The sequence below is a fragment of the Periophthalmus magnuspinnatus genome, chromosome 10 (assembly GCF_009829125.3).
Source record: "Periophthalmus magnuspinnatus isolate fPerMag1 chromosome 10, fPerMag1.2.pri, whole genome shotgun sequence".
Lineage (NCBI taxonomy): Eukaryota > Metazoa > Chordata > Actinopteri > Gobiiformes > Gobiidae > Periophthalmus > Periophthalmus magnuspinnatus.
This window is the reverse complement of record NC_047135.1, coordinates 10,552,260-10,573,846: the sequence shown is the minus strand read 5'-3', so window position 1 is coordinate 10,573,846 and position 21,587 is coordinate 10,552,260. Positions and strand designations below refer to the sequence as shown.

General features: G+C 39.3%; 2 protein-coding genes across 4 annotated transcripts in view; one reads left to right on the top strand and one right to left on the bottom strand.

Annotated features, from left to right (window-relative positions):
- psd2 (pleckstrin and Sec7 domain containing 2) overlaps window positions 1–21,587 on the top strand; it is a 288,837-nt gene that overhangs the window by 50,360 nt on the left and 216,890 nt on the right. The gene's annotated exons all lie outside the window — the stretch shown is intronic.
- Window positions 5,984–21,587, bottom strand: part of ppp3cb (protein phosphatase 3, catalytic subunit, beta isozyme) — a 63,491-nt gene continuing 47,887 nt past the window's right edge. Inside the window, exons 7-14 of one of the 3 annotated variants that reach the window (XM_055225094.1) lie at window positions 17,744–17,821; window positions 17,519–17,613; window positions 17,194–17,319; window positions 15,062–15,139; window positions 14,882–14,970; window positions 13,738–13,831; window positions 11,908–11,955; window positions 5,984–9,608 (exon numbers count right to left, since the gene is read on the bottom strand). In XM_055225094.1, coding sequence (XP_055081069.1) covers window positions 9,430–9,608; window positions 11,908–11,955; window positions 13,738–13,831; window positions 14,882–14,970; window positions 15,062–15,139; window positions 17,194–17,319; window positions 17,519–17,613; window positions 17,744–17,821 — 787 coding nt within the window. In that variant the 3' untranslated portion in view covers window positions 5,984–9,429. The remainder of the gene's footprint in view (window positions 9,609–11,907; window positions 11,956–13,737; window positions 13,832–14,881; window positions 14,971–15,061; window positions 15,140–17,193; window positions 17,320–17,518; window positions 17,614–17,743; window positions 17,822–21,587) is intronic. The other 2 variants (XM_055225095.1, XM_055225096.1) reach the window with 2 other exon arrangements.

Here is a 21,587-nt window from a genome sequence, read left to right as displayed (position 1 = left end):
TTAAAAATATTATAAATTGTATGAAGTATTTGTAGGTCTTATGTTTTCATTTTTTTCCATGCTTCTTTGGATGGAGGGAGGTAGTGTGGTGGAAATTTAAGTATATTCATGTTGTGTCTTTAAATGCATTTGATCTCTGTCTGTCAGACCCAGACCAGACATTAACATGTCTGAAGGCTCTGTCTCCATCCCACAAGAAACTCGCTGTTGTTCTACCTGTCTAAGTGTAAAAGTTCATTATCTTATGGGTGTGAAACAAAAGTCACTCTGCTTTGAAGTGTATGTAGCATTGTCATTCTGGTATAAAATAGTCAGAGCTCAAATGCTCAGGGGTTGTTTAGACTGGGACTTAGACTGAGAGGGAGACTGGGAGGGAGGCCAGGAGGGAGGCCGGGAGGCTACCAGTCTTTGGCCAGAGCAGGCCTGGGCTCTGTCCTGTCTGTATCTGCTGTAACAAACAATACATCTTTTTTCTGTATTTCAAACCTCACCGAGCTTAGCAAATAGATTACTGTTCATGTAGAACTGTCATTTTTTCCACAACAATAATGATGTCAGAAGAGTGGGATCCACGAGTGGTCGTCCAGAACACAGTGAAGATGGAATTTTGTCTTCCTTTTGGTTTCTGTCCTGATGCATCGTTTTCTGTCCTGGATCACCACCACTGGATTCGAACAAGGTCTACTCGGTGAGCTTTTCCAATACAGACTTCTTTCCATTTGAAAAGGAAATCTACAAAGACTGGTAAATCAAAGGAGAATGTATTTTGGAAATGCAAAATACTTACCGGTAAACTAAAGATACCCAACAGCCATAGTTCTGATCCTATACCATTTTTGATTAATCTCACAACTTTTCAGTCTTTTTGGCTCCAAAATCTCATGTGTGTACCACCATGCTGCCCTAACATGCTGCTAATACAATCCAAACAACAATGGCCCTCCCCCACTCCTGATTTCCTCACTTTTGGGACATAGATGACAGACCGCTCATCCTTTTAAGCCACCGAAACTAAGATATTGGAAGTTACGAAGCTCCACCTATGACTAAGCTGTGAGACACTGTAAAAGGTGTCGTAACCAGCGGGGCGTAGGGACCAAAGCTGCGAGACTCACGAAATTTTAACAATGTCTTTATTCACAATAAGTGTTCATAGAAACCACAGTTCATTTATCCACAAGGCCGGGGAACGAGGCTGCTTCATAGCATAGTAACATAGTTAATAAATCCAGAGTAGAATAACATAGTTCATAGATCCAGAGTAGAATAACATAGTTCATAAATCCAGAGTAGCTGGGGAGCGTGGGTGCAGGTCCGTGAGCGCGGAGAGACACAAGTGCACGACAATGAAGACACAATACCATACCAGGGCGGAGGTGCGGGTGCTGGGGGAGTCCGGAGCTGGTTCTGGGGCGGAGATCTGGAGCAGAGCAAAAAAGTTCCAATAAGACAAGAGTGTACCAGAAAGGATCAAAGTACTAAGCCATGAGCATAATCACGTGAAACACGCGGACGTTCCGGCCCTGAGTGACTCGTCCGGACCCCTCTTATCCGCGGCAGGTGGCGCTGATTGCGCTGATGGGGAGCAGGTGCGCGTGGGAGGAGTCCGGATTCCGCCCAGCTCCGGAGACAGACAGGTGAGGGAGGGGGAAGACGAGGGCGCAGGGAGAGCAGAACAGGAATCGTGACAGAGTAGAACAGGGATCATGACAAAAGGTGAACGTGTTTTGCTGCACTTTGTTTTATATAATATCTAATATTAGGACCTATTTGATTTTATTCTCCAGAATGAGGTTTAGGGGTCATTACGGTTAACTACCAAACAGTCATGGGTGAAATTCCCCTCTAGTTGTAACTAGCTAGTAAACAGTCAAACGGGTGGAAGTCCCTGCTATTTAGCGAACAGTCACTAATTGAAACTCCTATCTAGGGTTACTAACTGGTAAATTGCAAAAGGGTGAAAGTCCCTGTGTAGTTGAGCGTACGGACAGCTGAACTTTTTTTTTTTTCATGAGGAAGAGTAAATTCAGCAGTCCATCTAGGTTTAAGAATGGAGATGTTATGTAATTGCAAAATGCAGACAAATGTAAATTTACATATGTAAACACTATACCCTAATTCACTCACAATGTTAAGTGTGAAAAAAGAGTAAAGAGAAAAAGAAAAAAAATAGAAAAACAAAACAAAAACTGAAAAAAGAAAAGAAAGAAAATGGTTAAGTACAGAGCCTGACACAAGAAGTCAACAGCATTTGCGTGTCCTTAGACCTGATCAGCCAAACTGTGTGGTGTGAATTATGCAACATCAGAGAACAGCTGACAGCTAAACCATTGTAAACCGTGTCAACAAGAAAATGACAGGATGCAGTTTCAACTGATCCACTCATTTTCTACATTTCTTTGTTTCTTTATATATTTCCTTTTTTTGAAAAATTTTGTATTCATTTAGTTGTTGTTTTTTTTTTTTTGCCTCATCACTGCAATGAGTTTAATGACGAAACATCCAGCTGGTACCATAAAACCCTCCTCAATTGTAATTGAAAAGAAGAAACTGAATTCTTTCACAAATTCCCAAAAATTGTAATGAGCTCTCTTAAAAACAAAATGAAGGCCTAATCAAAGCTAGTAGTGATCACAAATCCAAACTGACTTGACTGACTTGACCATCCTTGACGACTAAGCGCCTGCGATTTCGTTTTTTTTTTTTTTATTACAGGAGATGCATAATTTCTCTTCTTTGTCTTTGCATGTTCCTATGAAATATTCACACAGTAACAACACAACTAACCAATAACTACAAGACCTGTAACCTGACAACATCTGAAGCTAGAGATAAGTTTCCACCTGGATCTGAACCAAAAACACCTCCTGAGCAGAAGGACACACGGTCTTCTCCTGGGCAGGGGACACATGGTCTCCTCCTGGGCAGGGGGACACATGGTCTCCTCCTGGGCAGGGGGACACATGGTCTCCTCCTGGGCAGGGGGACACATGGTCTCCTCCTGGGCAGGGGGACACATGGTCTCCTCCTGGGCAGGGGGACACATGGTCTCCTCCTGGGCAGGGGGACACATGGTCTTCTCCTGAGCAGGAGGACACCTGGTCTTCCCCTGGGCAGAACCAGACCATCTGTTGCAACAGTCACTGGAGGAAAACTTCAAAAAAGTTCAGTTTCAAAAAGTTTCTTGTGACTCAAAAGAACTAAACCTGATCCTTGTGTCCCCAGCCACAGCCCTGAAATCAACACATGGGCTGAAGGACAACTCCAGAGACGAGCTCTGGCCAGAGAGACGCCAAGCTGCGTGCGGACGGAGAGTACAGCCATGTGTGGTCAGAAGGAGGACAAAGGGACAGAGGACAGGTGATGGGAAAGATTTAACTAAACAGCACCACCATCATGTTAAAACAGCATTCATCTTCTGACTACAAATCATAAACAAACTGAACTGAACACAACAATGAACTGTTGTTGTTTGCCTCCATCTCCATCAACAAACTAATGGGACGTTATCTCCATGAGCTGTGTTTTGGATCCACAATAATGAATGTTTCTGTGCATGTTTTTTTTGTGATTGTTTATGAAGTATGATTAATGAATAATCAAAAGGGAGAAAGTGTGATGGAAATTTAAGTATATTCATGTTGTGTCTTTAAATGCATTTGATCTCTGTCTGTTAGACCCAGACCAGACATTAACATGTGTGAAGGCTCTGTCTTCATCCCACAGGAAACTTGTTGTTGTTCTCCCTGTCTAAGTGTAAAAGTTAATTATCTTATGGGTGTGAAACAAAAGTCACTCTGCTTTGAAATGTATGTAGCATTGTCATTCTGATATAAAATAGTCAGAGCTCAGATGCTCAGGGGTTGTTTAGACTGGGACTTAGAACTTGGAGGGAGACTGGGGGAGACGCTGAAAGGCTGCCAGTCTGTGTCCTGTCTGTATCTGCTGTCACAATCAATAAACCTTTTTTCTGTATTTAAAAACTCACCGAGCTTCGCAAATGGATTACTTTTCATCTAGAACTGTAATTTTTCCACAACAGCAGATAAATAAAAAGATAAATAGATAGATAGAGAGACAGATAGAGAGAGATATATACTACTGCTTGTGGTGTATATTAATGCAATATCTGTAAGATATATATATATATATATATATATATATATATATATATATATATATATATATATATATATATATATATATATATATATATATATATATATAAACTTCCAGTAGTAAAAAGTCCCTTACAAAGAGGAACAATAGCCATGTGCTTGGTCAGGTGATATCCGCAGTGGACACGTCAGCTGTAATTATAAATGACAAAAGGAGGTAGGTTTGCTTCATGTTCTACAACTTTTTGTTTTCTACTTTCCTTCACCACTTATGATGTACATTTACCTTGGGTTCTATTCCAGCAAACCAAGTTATAAAGAATCTACATTTAACACCGTGCACTACTTTAAACTTGTATCTCGATGTACTAATGCTAAAGTTAATAACCCGTGAATACCAGTGAAATGCAAACACATAAAATACAAAAGGAGACATTAATGCTAGAGTCAAGGACTGTGAGTTGTACACCACCATGTGCGAGCAAGGCAGACTACAAACTTGATTCAGTTACACCAGTTCTGTCAGGAGGAATGGGCCAAAAATTCCTGCCAACTATTGTGAGAAGCTTGTGGAAGGATATCCAAAACGTTTCCAAGTTTAAAGACAATGGTACCAAATACTAATGAAATTGTCCCTAAAAATCCTTCTCTCATTATTCTGGCATTTAGCAAATAGAAATAATTTCGGTAATCCTAATTGACCTAAAATAGGAAAAGTTTAGTCTGATTTCATGCCAGACAGTGAGAAAAAAAGTAAATATGTCTTTTTTATATATTAGTCCTGTATATTAGTCCTATACTAGTCCTGTAGCAACACTGAGCCTTTGTCGCTTAGAGAGGAGATTGGGTCAAGTACCTCTCTGATGTGCTGTGGTTTGTAAAAAGTACCCAAACAGCAGGAAACCCGGTGCTTGGAAAGTACTGGCACATCATCTTTGCCCACGTGACCCCTTGCCCCTTAGACATTGCCATAGCAACCAATCACCCATATGGCTCCTATAAGTCCTGTTAAGTCCTGGTTCAGTCCTGTTATAGACCTGAGATAGTTCTTGTTTAGGCCTGGCATGTATAGTAGTCCCAGTTTTGTCCTGTTTGAGACTTGATAAAGTCCTGGTTTAGTCCAGATTCATGTTCTTGGTTTAGTCCTGGTTTGAGTTAGTGTTACCTTTGCACACATGGTTTAGCCCTCCCCCTTGTGTTAGACGATATATCGTCTTGGGTTTATGCTATTTGTTTAGTCCTGGTTTACTGTCCCACATCCATTTTAGTTCTACTACAAGTCGAAAGTTTGGACACACCCTCTCATTCAGTGTTGTTTTTTGATGTTTACCACATTCTATATTTTAAAAGTATAAGGGAGACATCAAATATATGGCACAAAATATATGGAATTATGTTGCAATAAAAAAAGGTAAATACAATGAAATCAAACGAAATATATGTTTTTATATTTCAGATTTAAATCCTCAAAGTGTCCACATTTGCTTTGCTGACAGCACTGCAAAATCTTCGCCGATAAGCTTCATGATGAAATTATCTGAAATGGTTTTCACTTCACAGCTGTGGCTTGTCAGGGTCAAAGTACGTCTAGTGTCCAAAGCAGTGATCAAAGAAAAGGGTGGTCATTTAAAAAAATCTAAAATCTAAAAGTTAGTTTGAGCCTATTTTTTGTTTACTACATTACACATGGGTTCATTCATAGTTTTGATGCTTACAGTGTAAATGTAAAAGTAAATGTAAATGTAAGAGAGTGTCCAAACTTTTGACTGGTACTCTCAGTCCTGATTACCTGGTGTGAAAGGTTTGTGAATAACAAATAGATATATTGCATTATGGTAATGAAATTAAGGGTCGATATCCATACCAAAGCTTCATGCATATTTTATTCAAGAGTAAAAAAGTGTATCGTCCCGTGGGGCATGCGTACAGTGTTAGTGACTGGGAGCCAAACGGAAAAACTGCGGGGAAAAACTCAAGTCAATTATAACAAGAAATTTTTTTTTTAAGTGCATATGACAGGCTTTTGACAGGTATCATTTTGTTTGGTGGAATAGTTTCTATGGTAAATATAAATTATAGTTTTAGTTCAGCCAAGTGGCAGTTTGTGAAGAAAAGTTGAAAAATAAAAGTTGAAAAGTACAGAAAGTAGTGCTGGGTTCAAAAAAGCACCCGCCTCTGTCTATCAATTTCCAACCAAAAGTTACAGACAATTTATGTCTATTTCTGATATTTTAAACATTAATTAAACAAAATAAAGGCGTTGTCATCTCTCTGTACCTAATCATGACAATTGTGTAATTTAGACAAGTTAACATTATGGTTGCAGGTAACAGTTAACCGAAAACTGTCAAACTATAGGAAAAAATGAAGCAAGATTTGTTTTAGTAAAATATAAACATCAATATAAATGTGTCATATGCACTTTAAAATTGTACAAAAATGAAATAAATCATGGCACAATTTCTATGGCACAGGGCTTTGAGGAGGGTCTCTCAAAGAAGCACAATATAATGAACCAAAGAGAGCGAGATAGAAAGTGTTACTGGCTTAAGATATCAAGAAAACGTCCATTATATCATAAATATAATTATAATCTCCATGGTAACAAGAGGAACTGTCAGTATACATGGCAACCAATCCAGGATCTTTCAAGTTTTTAACCATGCAAATCATGCTTATGGCTGCCCTCTGCCGTTTACAATATAATATAAGGTCATTCATTAAGATAATTACTGTATATATATTTATAGTTTATCAATATTATTCATATTTTTTTAAAACAATTCATGTACAAAGTAGTAGAGGGAACATTGAAGGGAGGAAAGGGGCAGTAGCATACAGTCAAGTCTATACAGTGTCCAATGATTGAAAGAACACAAAATGAATACAAAAATGTTATGTACAAAATAAATAACTTCATATTGAGCCAAATGAGAGAAAGTAATCCTTACGATAGTAGTGACACACGCAGCACATTTGAACAAACAGAAATTGTCACGTTTTATCAAAGAACTGAAGTCATGCATGCACCGAGGAGTTTTTAAATGCTTTACAAAGACCTTTTTCACTTTCTCAGTCATTTAAATCTAAACTAGAGGATTCCCAGCCGTCATCGTTGTCATGTGAGCGGACAGCGCCACCTATGGGCCCAGAGAAGGATGGGTGCATGGATACAGGCGCGTTGGACTACTGCACGTACTGCATATTTGATAATGTGCAAGGAAAAACTTCATATTTACACTCACACCGACTAAGCAGACTGGTCCAGGGACAGATAAGAGAAAGGTGAGGATTTTGAGTTTTGTTTGATTTGATCTGATTTTTTCTGTTGTTTTGTTGTTTTTTTCTGTTGTTTTGTTTTTGTGTGTAGGCAGCACGGTGGCTGAGTGGCAACACTCATGCCTCACAGCAAGAGGGTTTGGTTCGATCTCCGGGTCGCCCAGGCCTTTCTGTGTGGAGTTTTGCATGTTTCTCCCCGTGTCTGGATGGGTTTCCTCCGGTTTCCCCCATCAACCAAAACATGAACGCCCTTCGAGACAACTGTTGTTGTGATTTTGGGCGTTACAAAAATAAATGAATTGAATTGAATTGTTTGGGCAAATGCACTATAAAATAAAGTAAATGGCTTAGTGGCTTAGTGGTTAAAGCGCTCGCTCTTATACCCAAGGATCAACAGTTCTATCCTGGATCAGACCAGTCCGAACTATTGTGTAGTTGGCAAGACATCTCTCCCACCTTCTCTATGTATGAATGGTGTGTTAATGTTGATTTAGTGAAGCTTGGAGATGTCAATGGTGCTATTTTGTAGCCATATTTCTGTTACTCAGCTCCAGGGCAGCTGTGACTACACTAGCAGCTAACCACTACAGGGTGAATGAACAATGCCCTAGATTTTTACACTGTGATAAACTAGAAAAGTGAAAATCTATGCTAATTTTGTAATCATAAAAACAACTCACTTTCCTCCTGCTAGGTACGCTTGACCAAGATCTTGGAACAGATCTGGATAGAACTATCCAAGTTAAACTCCAGAGAGACTGAAGCATGGGACAAATTTACCCTAGAGCAACTAAGCAGGCCTGGGTTTACAGAAGTACTTTTAAAGCTGGAGTACCTGATTTTCACACCGCAGACGGAGGTAGGTATTTAAATCTAACATGTAAATCTCACAAGCCCTTTGGCACATCATTAATATTTTAGGGGCAGAATTAGAACAGCATTTTCAGCAAAATGGAAGTGGCTGGACCGCCACGCACAGCCAATCAGAGTGCGCTTTTTTCCGGGTTCACAAGGAATAAAATAAAAATGTGCTGCTTTTACAATTTTGAGGGGTAACATAACATTTTTTTCATTTACAAAAACATGTTGTGTACCCCAGCGAAGAGTTTGATTAAATACTAAAATGTAATGGGGAGAGTGTCGGATTCCTTTGAAACACGAATGCACCCTCAATCAGTTTATTCTACCTTAACTTCATATACGGTAGTTTCTTTAACAACCTTTAGCAACCTTCTTTTGTGTGTTGTTTGCGCTCCAAACCAGCACTCAGATGGTAAAATCTTTAATAATAAAGCTATGTTTGTCTCTTGGTGACATATTTAATTAGTTTTCCTTAATATAGAGTTTGCATATGTTAGTTAAAAAGGAAATATTGATGAGTACTACCAATGTTCTGCTCCATATACAATGGCAAAATCCTCCTCTGAGACTGTCCCAGGACCACAACACGTTCAGACCGGTCTAACTGAGTTCTAAACCAAGATTTAAGGGGGTCTAAAGGTGGTCTAAAGAAAATCCACTCATTTCCATGGGTCCAGTGTCTACAAAAACAAAATTCATTGTCCTCCTAGTATAATAAAACTATAGGCTCAGATTCATATTGTCCATATGTCTTGTTTTCCCGCGCTCCAGCGAGAAAAGAAGAAAAAACACACTTTTCCAAATATATATAATATGTATATGTATAACTGCACACACATTTACATGGTTAAGCATTGCACGCACGCAGGCAGAATTATCCACAACCCAAAATATTCCAGTTTTTTCCTGTTTTAGGAACTGTGCAGCCTCCATTTCGACACAACATTCCACCAGACACAGTTTACTCATGCCACAACGTTCCGCATAAACAGGTGAGCCCTCTGTCCTCTGGGATTTGTAGTCCTCTGGGAGTTGTAGTCCATTAGCGTAGCCCGTAGAGAGGTCCATTTGAGCTCACACCTTTTACAATGGGGAGGGCTATATTCTCAAGTGTAGCCTATTAGTATTGTGTTATATGCTTATGTACACTATATATGTGTGTGTATGTGTATCACTGTATATTGCTGTTGTTGTCTGTTCCATTGGGCTCTGCCATGTTCATTCTGCCCATAGACAAGCCCACAGAGTTGACCGCATCTCGTCTTGGGGGCATTCGTTCGTTGATTCGGTCCAGTCCTTTCGCCTCTTCAAAACTGCTGATTCTGTGCTGAGGGGAGAAGCCTCGGATCGCTGGAAAAAACACAAAATTTTGTACAGAATTACAAATATTTTCTGGATAATTTTGTGATTCCAAACTTGTCAAAGCAGGAAATATTCAGGAAGAAACTGAAATTTCCAGAACCACATTTGATTGAAATGTGGAGGAGCATTTAAAGCTTTAGTATGCAGTATTTTTTTGCTAATATATGTATCAAATGTGTTTATTGGGCACAACACCATAGAAACTAACTATATAAATATATATAAAAAAAAAAATATATATATATATATATATATATATATATATATATATATATATATATATAAATAACCTTTTTGACATGGAAAATGTACAATTGAATGTACAATTTTTTGTTCACTTTTTCACATACAAACAATTATTTTAAGTGTATCTTTGGGGCAAATTGTGCAAAATTGTTCAAAATCTGCTGAGTGAAGCTTTAAATGCAGAAAATACAAAAAAATGACAGTATTTTTTCTACAAAGCACAAAGAAGCAGAATCACAGTGACCTAAATAAAATGCAGCAAAATTATTCACCTGCACTGTAAAAAATATGACATTTAACATGGGAAGATCTGAACACATTTGTCAGACATTATAGTTTCCACAGCTTTGTTTTCTAGGTTAAAAAATGAGATTGATTTTAGGGCTAAACTAAATCATTTTTGAGCAATGTAGTAATATATAATTATAGATTCTGTATTACAATTTAAGAGAAATGGCAACAAAGGAACTAAAACAAGAATCAAGTGCATTTCACTGTAATGCAGTTAGCTAATTATAACTGTCCATGGGTTTTTGGGTGACAAAGAATTGGTACCATTGCTATAACAATTCACAATTCAAAACACAATGTTCTATCTTTGGAATGGTCAAAAGTCCTCAAAATGGCAGCCATACCTGAAACTTGAGACTTGATTAAAAAAGAATAAAATGAAAGCTATTTTATACCATAACGTTTGACAGATATATTTCAAATGCCTCAGTGCTCATTACTATTAGAAAAAACCTTTACAAATATTCCCAAACTTGTAATTTAACAACAAATATAATTCAAATGTCCCTTTACATACATGCCACGATCGCCACTGTGTTGGATCTACAGTGGTCTTAAAGGTACAAAAAGAAACGTTATAATTCACCCATAATTTATTTTCATGAACAAATTATGGCTTAGGCCGGAGGAAGCGACAGACAGAAAACTACAGGAAAAGGGACACAGACACTGCAAATGCCATGGACAAAATCTGTTTATGCACAGAACCACATCATCATCTGGATTTTTGAGCTTTTCTGAGTTGTATTTTGACCCAGATGTGCTGCTGTAGCTTGTGCAGAGACAGATTGGTGCATGTGCATTCAGGAAAAACACGACTGACACTGGGTCTAAAGGACTAGAGGGTCCACTGCTCAGGATGACTTGTGTTCAAATGTGCTACAGAAATAGTGTCCAATACAGTGTAGTGAGGTGGTTATATATGAGTATTTATTTTTCTATGGTTAAAGTGAGGACATGTTTAGAGGCACATAAATCCAGTTTGCTCTTATTTAACAGTGCACTACACAACTTTTCTAATGGAGGGTCTGTCATTTGCTTGTCTCCATGGGGATATTACTGCTTTGCCTGAAATGTTGAAGATACAACAGATAAATCCACCAGGCCAAGTTACAAGTCAGATCTGTGGAGAGGGCTACTTCATGCACTGTAAGAATGCATGTTTTTAAGGTAATTTTTAATTTTGAATAAATACAAGATTGGAACATTCAGAGCAAAGCAATAGCATCTCCATGGAGACAAGCAGGTGGTGGACTTCAAGGAAAGTTACATAGTGCACCTTTAAATAATAGTTAAAAAAAACACTAAACCAGTGAAATTACATCAAAATAAAAGTGAAATCAGAACTGCACTCTGCTTTTCTTTTGTGTTTTTGAATAGAACCAGTAGTAAGTCATTATTTTAAGGTTAGCACCCTCCTTTCATCTCTGATACAGTGGCTATACTGTCAATTACTGTCAATTAATGAGTGAATATTTAATCTTCGTTTATAAAATGAAAAAGATAAGAGAGAGAGAGAGTAATGTTTGATGGCTGTAGCATGTTTTGTGTTAGTTTGTGTGGTTAGCAATGTAGCTGTGGTTAGCATGTTAGCATCATAGCTGTGATTAGCATTCTAACTGTGCTTAGTGTGTTAGAATTGTAGCGGTGGTTAGCATTTTGACTGTGGTTAGCGTGTTAGCACTGTAGCGGTGGTTAGCGTGTGGTGGATTGTGGGTAAAAGTCTATGGGCTCATGGTCGACACGTTACCTTCAGCGTCCTTCACTGTCTCGATGGCTTCTATGGCCTCAATGGTGGCTGAGGGATGGAGAGAGAAAGAAAGAAGAGAGAGAGGAGAGAGAGAGAGGTTGAGATAGAGAGAGGAAGATTGAAGAGAAGGGAGAGAGAGAAGAAATATAGAGAAAAGGAGAAAGAGAAGAGGGAACGAGAGAGGGGAAGGGAGAGAGAAGGAAAAAGAAGAGGGATAGAGAAGAGAATAAGAGAAAAGGGATGTAAAGAGAGAGAGAAAGAGAGAAGGGAAGACAAAGAGGGGGGATAAAGCAAGGAGATGAGAGAGAAGGAGGGAGGGAGAAGAGAGGGGGAGAAAGCGAGGGGATGAGAGAAAAAGGGAGAGAGGCAGGGAGAAGAGAGGGGGAGAAAGCAAACCGACGAGAGAGGAAGAGAGGGAGAAGAGAGGGGGCAGAAGAGGGCAGCAGCAAAAGAGGAGGAGAGACAGAATGGGAGAGAGAAAAGTAGAGACAAGGGGTTGAGAAAGAGAGAGTAGGAGGAGAAAAGAGAGTTGGAGGGAGGGGAAAGAAAGAGAAATTGGGAGAGAGGAGAAATAAGGAGATCGAGAAAGGGGGAGAAAGTGAATGAGAGAGGGAGGCAGAGGAAGAGATAGAGAAGGAGGGAGAGAGGGAGAAAAAAGGGGAAAGAGAATGAGAGAAAAGAGGAATACAGACAGAAAGAGAAAATGATAGACAAAAGAGAGACAGATGTGAGAAAGGGAGAGAGGGAGAGAAAAAGATAGAGCAAACAAGAAAAATAGAAGGGGGCAACCACAGAGAGAAAGAGAAGAAGCAAAGAAAAAAGAGTAGGGAGAGGCAGGGAGAGAGAAAGAGAGAGAGAGAGAGAGAGAAAGAGAAAGAGATGGAACGAGAGAGAGGAGCTGAAACATGCTTCTGTAACAGTCTCGGGTCAAAACCAGGGGGCAGTGTGGAGTACTAAACACAACACAACCTCACAGTGAAGGCTGAGCACATTTTAGGATTAGACAAATGGGAAAGTGTAACCCACGACAACAGGGACAAGGTCAAATTTAGGAGGACCTTATGTGACCAGAAGACAGACTCTAATGATTTTAGAACTAATTAAAGATCAATTACCATATTATTATATACAATAATGAAAGTTTCATTGTTTGATTTTGTAACTTTCTCGTGTTAAATAAACTATTTTGTGAAGCTCTGAGAGGCAACTGCTGTTTAGATTTTGAGCTCTACAAAAATAACTTAAATTGAACATGATGAATGAATACAGGTACAATATATGTCACATAGCTGAAATAGCAAATTTTGGACAAGCCTGTTTTCAATTAGGTATTACTTTATATTAATTGCAAAATTTTTATATCAGTGAACATTTAACATGACCTACAGTTAAAATAATCTATAAAATAAATAATTTCATCTAATGGAATCTACAGCTGATTAATAGCCTATTTAAAAAGTCATCCAGAGTTTGCTATGGCATAAGATTATATATATATATATATATATATATATATATATATAGGTTACATAATTATGTCATACGTCATAAAATATGCTAAAGGTCTGAGCAACTTGGTCTTCCTCAAAAGCATGTTTCAGCTTTTTCAAATGAGGCTATGTTCAAAGAAGTTAGCTGAAGTTAGCATTAGCCGGTGTTAGCTTACAATCAGGCTAAATACAGGGTTGTTTGTTAGCAGTTTGGGTTAGTATCTCCAGCGGGTGAGGTGATGCCAACTGGATGGTCCCAGGATTTGGACCAGGACTTGGACCAGGACTTGGACCAGGACTTGGACCAGGACTTGGACCAGGACTTGGACTGTGAACTTACCACTCTGCAGAGTCTGTTTGCCTCCAGATAAAACTCCACTGGGCAGCATTCCAGTCGGGGTTAGACCTTTGAGGGTCAGAACATTCTCACTCTCCTCCCTGAAGAGAGAAATAAAGAGAGATATAAATTAGTATAAATAAATAAATATTCCTATGCAAAAGCAAATTGTTAGTTAATAATATAAAATGGTTTGGTCCTGGTTTGAGCACAGTTTATGCTATGTAGACTGGATTTGGTCCTGTTCCAGTCCTGGTTCAGTCCTGGTCTGGTCCAGGTTTAGTTGCAGTTTATTCCCAATTTTCATGTGTTGAATGTGCGTGTGAACATACTTTAAGACGGCAAAATAGTTCTAAAGCACTTGCAAGTCAACATTTATTGGCTATTAGTGGCAATGTATTATTTTATTGTCCAGAGTCAGGACTAAACACGGGGAATCAGCATTTCACTTTTATGCTGCTAAAACCTGGAACAGTCTTCCTGAAGATGTGAGACAGGCCTTTACTTTGACAATGTTTAAATGCAGGCTCAAAACAGTTCTGTTTAGCTGTGAATACGACTGAAAGGGTTTTATTCTGCACTCTTCTGTGTTAATGTTAATTTTATGGTAATTATTTGTGATTATTTATGTTTTGATTTGTGTGATTTTAATGTCTTTCTTATTCTGTAAAGTACTTTGAATTACTTTGTGTATGAATTGTGCTATACAAATAAAATTGAATTGCCTTACCTATTAGCACAGGGGCTTCTTTTGTGCCTTCTTCTTATGTCAGTTAGAATAATTTCCCTGATTTGATTATTTTCATTATATCTTTTATGCTGATTAAAAACAATAGCTGCAAGCACTGAAGTTAAAATGGTAATTTAGTAAATGAAAAAAATAAGTTTAATGCCATACTGTGGAATATTCCAGGCAAATCAGTAGTCTCCTTGAAGACAAGCAGGTGACTTACCCTCCACCAGAAAAGTTACATAAGGTACCTTTAAGCCTAATGAAAATAATAGAGACAGATATTTGCTAGGGTGTGTCAATAATAGACATTTAGCTTTATTTAGTATTTACTTTCACTTCTCACTTCTCTTTTAAATTGTGTTTGTTGCTAGCCACTGCCGATTCCCTAAAACACGTGAAAATGAGCCTTAACACTTGCCGTAAGACTGAGAACATCTTGGCCATTTTCCCGATTGCTCTGATCTTGTTTTTGATCACCTCTTTCCTGGCGGCCGCTGCACTGGCTGAAAATAACACAGTGAAACACATGTCAATAACATCAGTTGCCTCTGATTATTATAATTTTATAATTTTTAGTTCTTGATGTTTTCTTACCGTCATAAATTTCATCTCCGTCGTTCATAAGCTCATCGTCTGAACAAATACTGAGGACGTTCACCAGCATCTCCGTCACTACAAACACATAAAACATAGAAACTTATTGATACCTTTCAGCTGATGTCGTCAACATTCGCTGAGGTTGTGAAATTAACTTGGGCCATTGCTCTGTCTGAAGCTCTGTTACTCAAGTTAGACTTAAATCTATTTTTACACAATCTCACAAAAAAGAACTGACTAGAACTACAACAGGAGATCTTATTTGTGCTGTAAAACGAGTCCCTCTCACATAACATTACAATCACAAGCTGCTAGTATTAGCCATCAGTTTTGTCAGTTAGTCACTCTCACACTTCTTGTTGAAACCATCAACACTCGTATTGATAACAGGCTCCTGAAAATGTGTTGTTTTAAATCCAATCTATACTTTTTCTTGAGTTTTCAGACTAAAAATGTATCAGGGTGTGTTTGCTAATGTGTACATTTGTGTGACCATGGTAAATGCTGAACCTTCTGTCGCAGACATACATGTAGTACCCCTCAGTGTTACTACACAGTATCAATAGTAGCATATTGATCCTAGCCATATTTTAAACTCAGCAAAGAGGTTTTTGGTTTGATTCTGTATTGCTAGTGCCATTGAGTGACTGTTACCAAAGAGCTGGAGAGAGCTGGGAGGGTTCTGAAGCTGTGCCAAATGATACTAAATAATCATTAATGTACTGCAGTGAACTTTAATCAGAATAACTAGGGTCTGAATGTGTGAAGATGGAATCACCTTGCTGTCAAATGTCTACAGATTAAATCATTCATATAAAGAGATAGGGTCGGAAAGCCTGCAATCACTTCAGTACTGTTAACCCAATACTCACTGTCCATGAGATTTTACAATGACACCTGGTTACAATATGGTTCAGACCTCTAGTTTAGCTGTTGATTCAGTCATCTCTCAAATGTTAATGCTTCTAGATATGTTTAAAATATGCACAAAGAACTGATTCATCATTTGAATTGCAAATGTAGGGCTGTAATCAACTAAAGAATTTCTTGGTGAACTAAGACATCTCCTGCTGTTTGATTATCCACCCATCCATCTTCTGCTTATCCAGAACCAGCTCGCAGGGGCAGCAGTCTAAGCAGGGACTCTCAGACTTCCCTCACCCCAGACACGTCCTCCAGGTCCTCCAGTGGAACCCCAAGGCATACCCAGGTCAGCCCTCGAGGCATCCTGAACAGATGCCCGAGCCACGTCAGCTGGCTCCTCTCGACGTGAAGGAGCAGCAGCTCTACTCCGTGCTTCTCCCGTGTGACTGAGCTCCACACCCTATCTCTAAGGGAGCGCCCAGCCACCCTGTGGAGGAAACCCATTTCGGCCGCTTGTATCCACGATCTTGTCCTTTCGGTCATTACCCAGAGCTCATGACCATAGGTGAGGGTAGGAACGTAGGTAAATCGAGAGCTTTGCCTTTCGGCTTGGCTCCTCCTTTACCACAACAGACCAATAGAGCAGCCGCATCACTGCAGACGCTGCACTGATCCACCTCACGTTCCATCGTTCCCTCACTCGTGAACAAAACCCCGGGATACTTGAACTCCTCCACTTGAGGCAGAAACTCACCACCCTCCTGAAGTTGGTGGATGGGGCTGCTTGATTAGTTGACTAAAAAGGGGCATGGCAAAAGCTCTCAAAACTATTATGTACAGCTCTATGTATATGACCCAAACTGCACCAAGACTACAACTGCACAGGAGTTCATGGAAACCAACTACCGGTATTTATGTAGAAAACCAGTACTAGACAATGTACTAAACAATGTATTTATATAAATACATATTCAACTTGTGAATCATGAGTTTAATTAGCTTTTTTACATACAAATACTAAAAATACTAAATCTTCAGCTAACTCACTCACTTCTCCTTTCAGCTATTGTCCTATATAAATCCTTATAACTTGACTAAGATACCATCGACCGATTAATCGACTAAATCACTATAGGATTACAGGCCTACTGGATATGTTTTAAATTTGCACAATGAACTGATTCTTGATTTGAAAAAAATAATTCCAGATCTAATAAGAACTGCAGAACTCCCCTCTACTTGTCTCTGCTGCATTGGGAGCTTACCCTTCTCCCCGACGAAGGGCAGGGACCAGGTGAAGACGTCCATGAAGTTGGGGAGCCAGTACGGGTGAGGAGAGCAGTTAAACTGACGAATGTTCATCACATTGTTCTCGTACTTCAACACAGCAGCTGAAACACACAACAGGCACTTTATATCAGAAAATACAGAAACACAAACATGATTATATTAGACTGGATTCATCACTGAAGAGAAGTTTCAGGAAACTCTCACTGAAACACAAATTGAGTCTATGAGGCTGAAGCACTAACCACTGTGCGACTGTGCTTGCTTATTACTGCTACTTCCTACTTACATAGTAGTATTTACCTTTGTTGTTGTAGACGTCTAAATAGTTGGGAGCGGAAAAGATTGTGATGAGAGAAGGGAAACCTGTGGTCTGGCTCTTCCTGTACATCCGATATCTGAGGAGAGAGATAGCATTACATCACATAAACTTGGATAAAGTATTGTTATGAAGAAAATATTGTTCTATTCAGTTCATTATATTTTAAGATTTCCTTTGTCTTCAGTTTTGTAAAGGAGAGGGTTTACCCTGCGTCCTGGGCCTCGTGTGCTCTGATAATGGACAGTAGGTTGTTGGTTTGAAGAAATTCACACACGGCCGGATAACTGCCCAGAGAGAGAGAGAAAGTAGTTAAGATACAAGTGAATATCTTCTGTTTGTTTTAAGCGGGCTTTCTTATATTGTTGGTGCATTAGCCACAACAATAAAAGAAAGAAAACAAAGAAAGATGTGAAACAACCCCATTAACTGCTAGATTAATAGAGGTAAATACAAAACTATGGCATATTTTTAAGGTGCGCTATGCAACTTCTGCTTGTCTGCAAATTTCTTTACCCAGAATGTTCCACAGTATTGCCTTAAACTTATTGTCACCAGGTCAAATTAAAGGTAGACAAGCCCTACTTTCAGCATGTAAGACTGCATGTTTTCAAGATATCTTTTAGCAATATAAACACATGCCATTCAGTATCATACATGATAGATTTTTTTAATGACATACTGTGGAACATTCCAGGTAAAGTAATAGCATCCGCATGGTGAGAAGCAAGTAGAGGATCCTCCACCAGAAAAGTTACACAGTGGCCCTTTAAATTACATGCATTCAGGCCTATTATGCCGTATTGCGCGTTTCTCTGCTCAGCACTTCAGGAAATTCTTGCTGGCTTTGAATATCTCCAGTAATAAGCTATGGTATCAGTCTTAAGCAGAGTAAAACTGATACAAATCCCTTGAGGTAACATATTGCTTGTGTCTCACAACTTTAATTACAGTAGTAGTAGTAGCAACAGTGTCCAGCAGGTGGCATAAAAACACCTAATTTGTGTGAATGCAGAGACATGGGGGCTGACCAGGCTGCTTACACTGGTCAGTACACTCTTTCATTTTGATGCAGAAAAGTCCACAAATATCTCAAATTCAAAATCACAAACATATCTGCACATTTTACATTATTTTTTTCCTTTTTGTTTCTCACTGTATCTTCAAATCACTTCATATCACTGGCACTGGTCGTCATGGCAACAGCAGTCCCAGGGGATTGTGGGAGATCGTTTCATGCTCAAAGTGCACTGGGGTGTTGTGTGTGTGTCTGTGTGAAAACTACAGCTTCCTATTCATTGCTATACTCAATCAAGGCTGTTTTTACATTACACATCAATAAAAATCTAAAAATAAATAAAAATAAATAATACAATATAAGTAGTTAGTATTAAGTATCAATACTACTATCAGGAAACACATATAACCAAAGAAGATCTGGTGTAGACCCAGTTTAGCACTTACTTGTATTGACCTGGTTTCGTGTTTTCAGTTTACTGTTCATAAAGTGCATGTATCAAATCAAAAGCAGAGCTGTACTAGGCTTGGTTTATTACTAGTTTAGCCCTGCTTTAGACCTCATCAAGACCAGGTTGAGTATTGGTTTAGACTTTGTTTAGCTCTGATTTAGTCCTGGTGAATACCTTATTAACCTAGTTTAATCCTAGTCTAATCCTGGTTTGGATCTACCATAAATTTTGGACTAGTGCACTTGAAGATAGCCTGTGCCAGGTAAATTTGAAAAGAAAATAAATTTAGTACATATATAAGCCGCACTTCAATATAAGCCACAGGTTTTCATGTTGTAACATGAGATATTTATACAGAAAGGTTTTTTGAGTTTTAATTTAATACACGCTTTTTTCATCAACATGGGATGAACATACCTGCATGTTTAGAAAATAAAACAGTACCAACACAGGCCATCTGCATTTATTTCCTCTGAAAGCTTTTGCCATCTTTTTTACATTGACTCATTAATGCCAAACGTACATGCAGTGGCTCTATTTCCTTCTTTGATGCCAGATTGATTGCCTTTAACTTAAAAGCTGTATCATATGCATTTCTTCATGTGTTTTCCATGATGAGGGTGTGTGCATGATGTGCAAAATGACAGTTCAAGTAATCTTCCCCCATGTCTATCTCACTTTTGCATTTAGAGTGTCCCCCAGTGGCCATTAGCCAGTAAAAACCTATAAATTAGCCGCACCGTTGGATAGGCCGCAAGGTTCAAAGCATGGGAAAAAAGTAGCGGCTTAGCTTAGTCTTGGTTAAGACCTAGTTTAGACCTGGTTCAGACTTGGTTTAATCCAGATTTAGACCTGTTTCAGACCTGCTTTAGTCCTAGTTTTGTACTGGTTTAAACCTAGACTAAACCTAGACCCGGTTTAGTCCCTGTTTAGACCCGATTTAGTCCTTGTTTAGACCTTGTTTAGTCCTAGCTTAGTCCTGGTATAGACCTGGTTCAGATCCGGTTCAGTCCTGGTTCAGTCCTCACTTAGTGCTGGTCTAGTCCTGGTTTATACCTAATTTAACCTTCTGAGACCTGAGCTCTTGCATGACATGTTTTATTAATTTCTCTTTGTTATTTGGGCTGACTGGGATCTCAGGAGTGTAAATACAAAGAATTGTCTTTTTACATTATGTAGTTTCTGAGAAAAAATTATGTAAATCAAATATCCTCATATGTGGACATTTTAATCATTTTGCTAAAACATTTGAATAATGACTTACAAAAAGTATTTATTAAGACCCTGAACACAGCAACATTTGTCCTGAATGTAAAAACAAAATGAGAAACAACAATTGTGCCTCTTGGAACAATGTGTCTCTGTCATGATGTGTGTATATCTGTTCCTGTTGTGCCTCCCTGTGTACTCTCCCCCCTCCCTCACCTGCCTGAACCTGGAGCTGGGCGGAACTCTCGGCCCCTCCCGCGCGCACCTGTGTCCCATCAGGGTAATCATCACCACCTGCCGTGGATAAGAGGAGCTGGGAGAAGTCACTCGGTGCCAGATCATCCACGTGTCAACGTGATGCTCCAGCTTAGCTTTTGCAATTTTGTTACCTGTCTGCCTGTGACTCATTGGATTTTTGCCACCTTCCAGATTCCTGCTCTCGCTCGTTCCTGCTCCTGCCTCTGCTCTCCAGCTCCAGTACAGTCTACCCCTCTGCCTTGCCTCCTGTCCCGTCTTGGTCTTCGGCTTGCTTCCCGTCTCCTGCCCTGCCTCCCGCTCTCTGGATTACTCCTGGTGGGTCTTCCCTGGCCCTGTCCCTGGTCCCGTCATGCTCCGGCCCTGGCTGTCTCCATGCCCGCTCTGGACATCCCTGCTTGGCTTGCCCTGGTCTCGTCCTGATCCTGTCCTTGTTCTGGTCCTGGTTTCCCGTCCCTGCTCTGTACTACTCCCGCCTGGTCTGCCTCCCGCTCCCTTCTCCCCATGTTAAATGAACTATTAAAGACTGAATTTCACCATTTTGTAAATAAACACTGTAAATCTGCCCCGAGTCTGCACGTCTTTGGTCCTCCCAACCCCACCCATTACGACAGTCTAGTGTGAAGAGCTGCTGAAAGGAGCAGGAAGAAAAATTAAAATTAAACATTCTAAACTGTTAAAAAATGAGTATATATATTATATTTGCATTGTTGCTGTTCTTGTATGCTGTTATTCTTTTAAAAATTTGCATTATGGCCTAGACAACCCAAAATGTGTTGTCCACATATGAGGACGCCAGGTCTCAGGAGGTTAAACCTGGTTTAAACTTGGTTTATTCCTGGTTCAGACCTAGTTTAGTCGTGATTAATACATTGTTAAGGTCTGGTTTATTTTGGATCTGTCTCAGACCTGGCTCAGACCTGATTTAGACGTTGTTGAGACAGGATTTAGTTCTGATTTAGACCCTATTTATTCCTGTTTTTGCTGTACTTTACATAAAGCAGTGTTACAGTCTCTAAGAAAAATGAACCAAACAATAAAACAGCTAAAAGCTTTCATGATCTGCGCCTGTCAGAGAGTTGAAGCAGTTTTGTTCAAGCGTGGCTCTATTTTTAGTGCG